Genomic DNA, 10,489 nt, shown 5'->3' with positions numbered 1-10,489 from the left:
GCAAACATCTCTCTCTCACACACACACACACACACACACACACGCAAACAAGCACGCATACACATATCTGAGCATACAAGTCTCTGCTCCTCTGTGAATTATATTTGCCTCTGGCTTCAGAGTTCCCCACTGAGCAAATAGCTACAAGAGAGTTACTGCCCAAGAAAAAGCCTTTGTTGAAGTTTACAGAGAGAGCCAGTTTGGTGTAGTGGTTAAGTGCGCTGACTCTTATCCGGGAGATCCGGGTTTGATTCCCCACTCCTTCACTTGCACCTGCTGGAATGGCCTTGGGTCAGCCATAGCTCTGGCAGAGGTTGTCCTTGAAAGGGCTGCTGCTGTGAAAGCCCTCTCAGCCCCACCCAACTCACAGGGTGTCTTTTGCGGGGGAGGAAGGTAAAGGAGATTGTGAGCTGCTCTGAGATTCTGAGATTCAGAGTGTAGGGCGGGATATAAATCCAATATCTTCTTATTCGTCTTCTTCTACAAGCACAAAGTCCTGGTTAATTTCTATGGACTGGATTCCTGATCATGTTGGCTTAGAATTATATCCAATGCAAACCTGTGGAACTAAAGAAGGTCTATTCTGAATCCTACTTGGGTCTGTTTAGGGGTGATTCCTCCTGGGAAATGTTTGTAAGGTTTCCCAGGAACATGTTAGCCAGGGTACTTCAGCCCACAACCTTTTTAATATTGATTTCCATTATGTCTGCAGTTGTGCAATACCCCCAACTATATCACTCTTGAGCAGAAGTCTCCTCTTCCCAGCCCTGTATAGTTCAACTGGAAATTTATTTCCATTAATTTTATAGAGAAGATTCCTATGTCATCTGTCCTAAGATGAAATAAGATGATAATTAGACACGAAAAGGCTGCTAAACATGATGAAGAAGATGAACACGGACTCCTTAAAATGGTCAGTTTCCTGGCAATGAAAAGCCACAGAAAGCAAATATCCCTAATTCAATACTTTACTCTCTGCAATAACTGTTCTCTCTTATTCAGCTCAGGCCTCAATAGAATAATGTAGCATTTAGGAGAAAATATGCAACCCAGTAACCCAGCACTGGAAGCCAAGATAGAGAAGATCTCCACTGCCACTGTGTATTTCCCTTTGGTGCTCAGGTAGGTTGGAACAAAACAGAACCACACACTGCAAAACATCAGCATGCTGAAGGTGATGAATTTGGCCTCATTAAACGTGTCTGGCAAGTTCCTGGCTAGGAAAGCCACAGTCAAGCTGATGAGGGACAGAAGTCCCAAGTAGCCCAAAACACTATAAAGCATGATGGCAGACCCTTCATTACATTCTGCTACAATCTCTGTAGTCAGGGACTTCCTGTCTAAATCTGGGTATGGGGGAGAGGTTCCGAGCCAAAACAAACAGATGCCTGCTTGACTAAGAGAGCAAAGAAGGATGACTGAGATGGTCAGTCTTTTCCCCACCCACTTCCTCATGCTGGACCCTGGTTTGGTGGCCATGAATGCCACAACCACAGTGATGGTTTTGGCCAAAACACAAGAAACAGCCACTGAGAAGATGGTGCCAAAAGCCGATTGCCGAAGGAAACAGGACACCTTGGTAGGTTCTCCAAGGAAGAGAAAAGAAGAAAGGAAGCAGAGGAGCAGAGAGATAAGAAGAGTATAGGTGATATCTCGGTTGTTGGCTTTGACTATGGGGGTATCTCTTTGCTTAATAAAAATTCCCAGCACCAACATACTGATTAGGGAAAAAGAAAGTGCAACAGAAGTTAAACTGATCCCTAAGGGTTCTCCATAAGACAGAAAGCTGATTGTCTTTAGAACACATTGATCTTTGTCCTTGTTTGGATATTGATCTTCTGGGCATCCAACACAATCCTCCATGTCTAAAAAAAGAAAAGGGACAGAAAGTGAAAAGAGTTTCAGTGGTATGATTTGTTAAAGGAATCTCTGGGAGATTTTTTAATTTTGATTTCGCAGTGCTGGCTCAAGGGCCGCAGGTTGTCACACAAAAAGACATTTTTAAACTCTTGTACACAGTTAAATTATTCTTGCTGCTGTTCCTGTCATTCTGCCTCTTATGAATACTTATTATAATATTATTATTATTATTTTATTATTTTATTCGATTTATATCCTGCCCTACCCCACCGAGGTGGGCTCAGGGCGGCTTACAATATAAAAACCAACAAAATCAATTTAAATACATTAATAATACATTAATAATTATAATTATACAATAAAATACATAAAATACATATAAAATACATAAAAAAACATAATGCTCACTTCAGTATATACTATGCTACCTTCCTTAGATCAAATTCTTCAATATTCCAGTATTAATTAATCTAATGTTCGAGATTTGGATGTTCAGGCATTCCGATGACAATTAATTGTATGCCAACCGGAAGAGGGCTGTTTTGCAGGCCCTGCGGAACTGCTCCAGGCTCCGCAGGGCCCTCACCTCCTCCGGGAGCTGATTCCACCAACAGGGAGCTGCAATCGAGAAGGCCCTGTATCATAATAGATATGATACTATGTAGTATATATAGTATTCCTGTCTAGAGATGTAAAATTTCCAGAAATTCTGAAGCTCAGCAAAAAAACTCATTTTTTCCAGGGAGAAAAAATGGAAATTTTCAGAAAAATTGAAAAAAAAAACCCGCTACATTAGCGCTTCTTTTTTCTTTTCCTGATTGAAAGACATTCTGTTACTTTAGGAATACAAAATATGACTATGGACAATTTTACTTGATATGAAATTATCACAACTAGCATATGAAAAATATAGTGTGTCCAAAGAAATATCACAAACAGAATTTACTTTTTAAATAATACGTATTTGTAAATGTTACATATGGAGCAACAATCTCCTAAACTATTTGCTAGTTTATGTGGAACAGCCAAAAAAAAACCTCCACAAAACAATTTTTAAAAATCCAGAAGTAACAATTTTTTTATATTTCCTCTTCACAGTATTAAATAAAAATAAAAAACTCATATGCCACATGGTAAATTATGGAAAACAGCAACCCCCCCCTCCCCATAAATGCATAAGCAAAGACATTGCCAGGTAGCACTACTGTGATTCTGAATTTCTTGGTTATGCATGCCATTCTAAGGTGAGTAGCTGAGAAACATGGATCAGCGAGGAAAATGTCAAATATGTATTGATGACCTTGTTTCTACCCCAAAGTGCACGTTGTGAAATTCTATCTCCAGGTGAGTGTTGTTTTACCATGGTTTGTAATCTAATCAGAATTCTGTCTTGGCCCTTTTTCTTTTTTTTTTAATTGCATCCCTCCTAATTCCTTTGGGGAAGTGGAGCAACGGAAGCTGAGATATCTACCACCTCCCTCTTTGCCCCCCCAGTCGGAATGAAGAGACAGACACAAGTGTTGGGTTTTAAAACCGGGCCGCTTTATTAACGATTAATTAAACTGTAAACTGGCAGGGGTGAAAACCTGAACCTGACAGGCCCTGGGGTCAGCCCCTGACCCCGCCCTGTCCAAAGGGCGAGCCACCCTGCCCCCAGCACAAGCCCGCCGTATTCGGGTTGTAGCTGAGCGGCCAGGCCTCCAGCCATTCTCCACCTGGGCTAGCATCAATCCCCATGGAAAGATCCGCCCAGGTGAGGCTCCCCGTGATCTGCATTCCCCGCACTGAGCCGTGTAGCCCATCTACGGTTCATACAGACCACTGCACCAACGGTGCTAGGCCATAGGTGCTCCCTGAAAAACCCTGTGGTCAAACCTCCTCCAGCCTGCGACCATATCAAATACCAATAACTACCCTTACTCTAATAGGCCGTACAAGGTACGCAAAAAACTCCTCCACATAGGCCAATTGTGTGAAAGTGAAAAAATTCCTACCTGGCCCCTAATAAGGCGACTGGCTGACGCCTGTACTACCAAGGGGAGGGTGGGCAGGCAGAGAGCCAAGGAGAACTGTGCCATTCTGGGCAGGGCCGGGGCTTATATAGCCCTGACGCCGCGCCCAGCTAAACACCCGTATGTCGGGTGATTGATCCGCTCCTCCCTCCTTCCGAAGGGGCAAAGACGGCCCCCAGCCTGAATGCCGGCAAGCCGGCTTGGCTGGGAAGGGGCCGAACCTTCTTCATTCCTCAACCTGCTTTCGAAGGAACTCTGGAATTTTGATATCACAGACACCCAGTTTGTTATTGCACTTTTTTTTTTTTTTTGGTGGTGTTTCCAATGGTTTCTTTTTATTTATGACTCCTGCCACATAGTGAAGCTTCTACTCACATTAAAAACCACACACTCCATCTGGACGGTGTTTCTTTTCACCACCACTCCATTTGTATGCAACTGACTCTAGAACAGTCTTCAATTCTACCTTCAGTGGTGTTATCCCTGAACCTTCCTACTACTGGTGCTGTGTTTTTCATATTGCTGTGAACCTGATTCTCAAGGGCAGCGCAATCCTATCTATCTCAAGTCCCTCATCTCCCTTTCTACTATCCAGGGCACCTCCATTTTCTCAGTATTTAGTTTCAGCTGTTTCACCCTCATCCAATCCATTATTGACTGCAAGCGCATCACAATCAACAGCATCCTTGAAACTAATTGGAAAAGGAAGTTAGAGGTGGGTATCACCCAAATATTTGTGACACAACAGCCCAAACCCCCTAATGGCTATTCAAGTGGATTCTTGTCATAGAATCATAGAGTTGAAAGGGACACCCAAGGTCATCTAGTTCAACACCCTGCACAATGCAGGAAACTCAAAAATACTTTCCCCTAAATTCACAGGATCTTCATTATAACATAGTATTTCACATACTATGATAGAGCAGGCATGATATAGCATAGTATGTGAGAACCAGGCATGATATAGCATAGTATGTGGAATACTGTCAAAACTGGCAGAACCCCACAGGACAATGGACATTGGAAAAAGCAGTAATTCCCCATGCACCCATTTCTGGGACTGGCAGTTTGATGAATGCACTACACTGTGAGGGAACATTTGGAAATGACCAGAGCAATGCCCACAATGAAGTGAGGCTTCATCAAGTGTGAAATCATAACATTTCTTCCAGTCCTTACCTACTGCTAGCTAAAATGAGATTCACACATGCATGGACTTCAAATGAGTCCTTATGCTTTAGGAACCTTCAGCTGAACAGAACTGATTGCTGTTAAAAGCATGGGATTGCCCAGATTTTTTGTCATGTGAAGAAATTTGCCAAATGGTTAGACTGGATGACACCATCCATTCTGGTTTGCACAATTTCATCAGTTAGCACGTATGCATTAACATCACATGTTTCCATAGATAGGGCATATTACAGTACATACCTTTCTGGTTTGAAATCTTTCCATCAGGGCAAGGAACACAATCATAACAGCAAAATTTCTCCCCTTCTATCTTTTGCTTCTGAGAACCAGGCAGGCAGTATTCATTGCACAGAGAAATAGGCACCACCTATCCAAATGCACAATAGGACTTTAGGACAAATGACATGAGACCTTATCTTTTACTAATCGTGGGTAGTGTGATTACAGGGATGGAATAAGAGATATCAATGATAAGTAAGAATTCCCATTTAATTTCTCTTTCATTTTCCTACATATTTTTTCTGTTATACCTCCATATACCAGGATATAGCAAGGTTTTTGTTTTTAATGTGACATGTCAATGGATGCTCTAGAAGGCAGGTAGAATGATATGGATGATATTGCCTGGCTCCGGCATCCACAGAACGAAATTCTGAGACCTCATGAACAGGAACATATGAAGCTGTCTTATCCTGAATCAGACTATTGGTCCATCAAAGTGAGTACTGTCTAATGGTGGTGGTCTCCAGGATCTCAGGCAGATGTTTTCTCCATCACCTCCTTTCTGGCTCTTCAACTGGAGATGCCAAGGACTGAATTTAGGACTTTTGGCATGCAAAAAGAAACTCTTCCAGGGAGCCACATCCTTCCCCAAATCTCCCTTCCTTCTCCTCCTCTCTCATAATTTGCTAATCCTGGCACATGCTCTTTCTGGAGTCTGATTTCTGAAAATGAGATTGACTACTCAGTTCAATGACTCATTCCACAGAAAAAAGAATGACTGGAAAACTGACTTAAAGTCTCAAGACTTGGTTGAAGTCATATTACACTCAAAAAGAGAGAGAAACTGTTTTCCCACAGAGCTTACCACGGAGCGACGTCCCTCTTCACCACGTAGCGTCTGCGCGGATTTCCCACCAACTGCTTCGCAGAACCAGGAAGTGCCGGACCTTTTGCATCGCAGATGTTAACCACTAAGAAACAGTTTACGTTAGCGATGCAAAAGCCGCGGCTCTTTCTGGTTATCTGGAGCAGTTGGTGGGAAATCCGCGCAGACACTGCGTGGTGAAGAGGGACGTAGCTCCACGGTAAGCTCTGTGGGAAAATGGCCAGAGATTCCTGGTATGAAATGTGTAATATGCAGGAAAGGAAACTTCCTAAAAAAATTGGGACATCCACCCCAGTACCAGAATCATTTATGTGAACATTCCAGAATGCAAACCTGGTTGAAGCGGCTCTGCCACTCAATTCTGTCCTCATCAATGATCAATTCCTTTCCTTCAGAAGCATCAGGATCTACTTTTCCAATCTTCACTTTAGCATAAGACTTGTTTGGGAATATGACCAAGTTCATGACATCAAATCCACCTCCTACTTCCTTATTACCACTAAAAGACATTGATTCTTCTGCTGAGTTGTTAAAGGAAACTTGTTGAAGAAATTGGTGAAGCTGTAGAGAAAAAAATGAAAAAAATTGCATGTTATAGTTGATGATGTGATTTACAAAGCTTTCTTCATTGATAACATTATATATAGACAAATGGGGGATGTCAAATAGAGACAACTACTTTGTGTGAAAACGTAAATGAAATCCATTAGCAACTGGTTTGAAATAATACAAAAATTACAGTTGTGTCTGAAATGATGCAAAAGATTTGTTAGCAACCAGCTGTCCAAGGGGGAAGTAGATCTCTATACAGAATTATTTCTTGCAGCCAAGCAGCAACTGATCTGATGAAGAAACTTATCTCACAACAAAACCTCACCCCCCAATGAAACTAATGCAGTATACAGCCTCAGCAACAATACAGACATCATTATCGAAGAAGCTACCAAAGGAGGGACAGTTGTTAACATTGACTATATCCAGGCAGTCCTTCAATATGACTTTCTATATGTATCCTCAGACCCCACTCAAGAATAACAAAATGAATTAAGAAATAGCTATATGAACAAACCATAAGGACTTCAGCCAGGGACATTCTATCTTCTGTCCAAAATATTATATTATTATGTACCTATTGCAAACCATCATAAAGTACGGGACTCATAAACCCCAACCATCCAAGATTGGGGGAAGGTTGATGAATCCATGGTTTTGTGGGACAAAAACCATCAAATATTCCAGTTTTGTTGAAGTATTTTTTTTTTAACCACATCTCCGTTTTTGGGGTTTTTTTTTCATTTTTTGCGCTTTTGCATTATCAACTCCCAAATTTGTTTTGAGTTTTCAAACTCTGAATGTTTCTCCCTGCCCCCTCTTTTAGGGGCCATGAGCCACATTTTAAAATATTTTCTGAGATATGGGCTTATAAACGTATCACTTTTCATCTTCATAAAACTTTGGGAACCCAGAATACGCAAAGTCTTCCCCCCAATAGGGAAACAAGGTGGTTTATATCATTGTCCCCTCTTCTATTTTTATCCTCAGAGCAATCCTCTGAGATAGGTAAGACTGAGATAGTATGACTGATCCAAGATCACCTAGCAAGTTTAGATTGCAAAATGAAGATTCAAATCCAGGTCCCGCAATGATCTAAGAAAGCCTTGGATGGAAAATAACCATGAAGTGACCATTCATATCCTCTCCCAAAAAGTTAATATACTAAATTCCTACATTGGTCTGTGTTGTACAAAGTTTCACACACTGACATGTTCATAAGGAAGGTATTACCTGCCAAGGCTGGAGATCATGAAGGCCATCTCTTTTGCCAACACCCACCACTGATCTATGGTTGGAGTGGGATTGATGCATGTCATGCAGAGCATGTGCTATGGCATAGACTGCGTTATAGACGCTGTAGCTGTGGCCAGTCATCTGCATTTCAAAAACAGGTGAGGGGAGACTCTCCAGCTTCTCCTCCCCAGTACAGGTTCCATTACTCTGAGATGATTCTTGGGAATTGGGAAGTAGACAGTCAAATGCTTGTTCCCAGAAATCCTTGAGGAAACTATTTCCTTGTATCCAATAAGGGTTTATGTTTTGAGGAACTTTCTGGAATGCTGGTAGCTCTTGTGAGTGAATTGAGAAGAAGATGGCACCGTGGAAGAATTCAAGATTCCAGACCCTTTGAATGCCATTTAATGCAAAATCAATCTGAGCTGTCATAATCCACACCCTTCTAAAGGAAGTATTTTCCAATAATTCAGGATTAGTTATGTATAACAGTGTGGTCAGTGAAACAATGGACATAGTCTCTCCATAAAGAATAAATGTATTGGCTTTGCTGTTTTCCAAAGCTTGATGAACCCCTGAAAATAAAGATATAATTACATTAAGGTTATAATCCCAGTGGACTTGGGTTCCAATCAGTTCTCTGAAGTCCACACAGATTTGATGCTGGAAAAGCAAAGGCTCCATTTCCTGGAGGAAATGTTCTCCACTCTCATCATCCATAGCAAAGAGCACAACCCACGTCCATCCAAAGTGCTGAAGTAACTGGACAATCCCTGTGTACTGCTGGGCTTCATTGGGAACCATTCGGTAAAAGGAAGGGGACTCAGCATTGCCCCTGTCCACTGGTGGAAATGACCCATAGGTGAGCTAAAAGGAAACAATGAGAAATGTTTGAAATGCATTATCAGGTGCCTCTGTGCCTGGTTACTGCTGAATGTTCTGGAAAACAAGAGAACCCAGGAGAACTTCTGAGTAATGGTTAATGGTGGGGTGAATCTACTAAAAGCGCCTTGTATTTCATTTCCATGACCATCCCATCTCCAACTTCAGAACAAGTTTCCATTTGATTTTATTTCTATTTCCTCAAGACCTTTTTTTTCCAGTTATATCTTTCTGTACTTATGAGCCACTCCCAGTAATAGAAGCATCCCTATGACAAAATCTCTCATTCTTCTATGCACACAGCCTACCTGCGGAATCTTATAGAGGGCTAGAATGTCTGCCATGTGGAAGGAGACATCAGATGCAAGTCCCCCTACGATGGCCATTAGATTTTTCTGGATGTCACATGCATAATTTGGAAAATATCCATGGCATTTATAAAGCAGATCTAGAGTGGTGCGGTAGGTCATCTTATCATCATTGTACGTATCATAGATGTGGAAGCCGAGGGTGACATTAGGCAAGATCTTGGGATTCATGTTGATCTCCTCTACAGCAAAGGCCAAGGCCAGGAGGTGCTGGTAAAATTTGGTTGTCATACTTCAAAAAAGAAATAAATGCTTTTTGCAACATTTCCTGTAATGATACTTCCAATATATTCTACTTCATAGGTAACTTAACCATTATTCAAAGACACTAATAACATGTTCTGTTTCAAATATAATTAGATCACTATAAAGGTAAAGGTAGTCCCTTGCGCAAGCAGCAGTCGATTCCAACTCTGTGTTGACGTATCATGACATTTTCATGGCAGACTTTTTTTTTTTTTTTTATGGGGCGGTTTACCATTGCCTTCCCCAGTCATCTACACTTTCCCCCCAGCAATCTGGGAAATCGTTTTACTGACTTCAGAAGGATGGAAGGCTGAGTCATATTTGAGCCAGCTACCTGAACCCAGCTTCCACCGGGATTGAACTCAGGTCATGAGCAGGGAACTTGGACTGCAGTACTACAGCTTTACTACTCAGCGCCATGGGGTTCCTCTTGCTTACTATAAGCATACACTTTCACGTTACTGGATTGTCTGAGGAAAATTACACAATTTCCTTATCATCATCCCAAATAAATCTAGTAATACATTAATAGAATAGAATAGAATGGTTCTTCACAACAGACAGAATACAATACATCGTCGAAGACAGTTTAGAACCAGACTGAAGGCAACTTAAAACATCTCTTTAAAATATCATTAAGTATCAGAATAATTCTTACAGATGAGAGATTATCATTCTTACATACGAGGAATTCTAATTTTATCCTTACATAGACAAAAACGAAAAGTACTATTATCATTTCAATGTTTGTTCTCTGGTTGTCTTTTTCAGTGTTGATCTCCCTTCTCAAAGTCAGATTAAAAATTCTTGAATTGGTAGCAAATGCATCTTCATCTTATTCCACGGTCATATGAATGCATCCACGAAGACATCAATACATCTCTCCATCTATTTCCGTGCTCTTCACTACTGCTTGTGGTACAGAGGAGCTGTTCTGACTCAACTGTCTGAATGTCAGCCCCCAATAAGGTTTTACACTCTCTGACTGCACTGTGTGGTACAGAGACAACGGGATTTCAAACCAGAAAATGGAT

General features: G+C 41.3%; 1 protein-coding gene across 1 annotated transcript; it reads right to left on the bottom strand.

Moving 5' to 3' along the window:
• Positions 1–960: 960 nt before the first annotated feature.
• Positions 961–9,440, bottom strand: LOC132584672 (vomeronasal type-2 receptor 26-like). The gene is made up of 5 exons (XM_060256572.1): positions 9,150–9,440; positions 7,957–8,826; positions 6,505–6,732; positions 5,304–5,430; positions 961–1,865 (listed from the first exon to the last, which is right to left on the bottom strand). Exons 1-5 carry the CDS (start codon positions 9,438–9,440, stop codon positions 961–963), a joined length of 2,421 nt encoding a protein of 806 aa, XP_060112555.1.
• Between the last annotated feature and the right edge of the window lie 1,049 nt (positions 9,441–10,489).

Source organism: Heteronotia binoei, chromosome 15 (assembly GCF_032191835.1).
Source record: "Heteronotia binoei isolate CCM8104 ecotype False Entrance Well chromosome 15, APGP_CSIRO_Hbin_v1, whole genome shotgun sequence".
NCBI lineage: Eukaryota > Metazoa > Chordata > Lepidosauria > Squamata > Gekkonidae > Heteronotia > Heteronotia binoei.
Note: the sequence above shows the minus strand (reverse complement) of the source record. Positions and strands in the feature narration are given on the sequence as shown.

Bases quoted from the DNA above. Each gene is read 5' to 3' on its own strand.
- LOC132584672 (XM_060256572.1), bottom strand. From the start codon at position 9,440: ATGACAACCAAATTTTACCAGCACCTCCTGGCCTTGGCCTTTGCTGTA. The intron at 8,827-9,149 runs GTAGGCTGTGTG...GTTTCCTTTTAG, and splicing joins CCCTCTATAAGATTCCGCAG to CTCACCTATGGGTCATTTCC. The intron at 6,733-7,956 runs GTAATACCTTCC...TTTTCTCTACAG, and splicing joins ATGATCTCCAGCCTTGGCAG to CTTCACCAATTTCTTCAACA.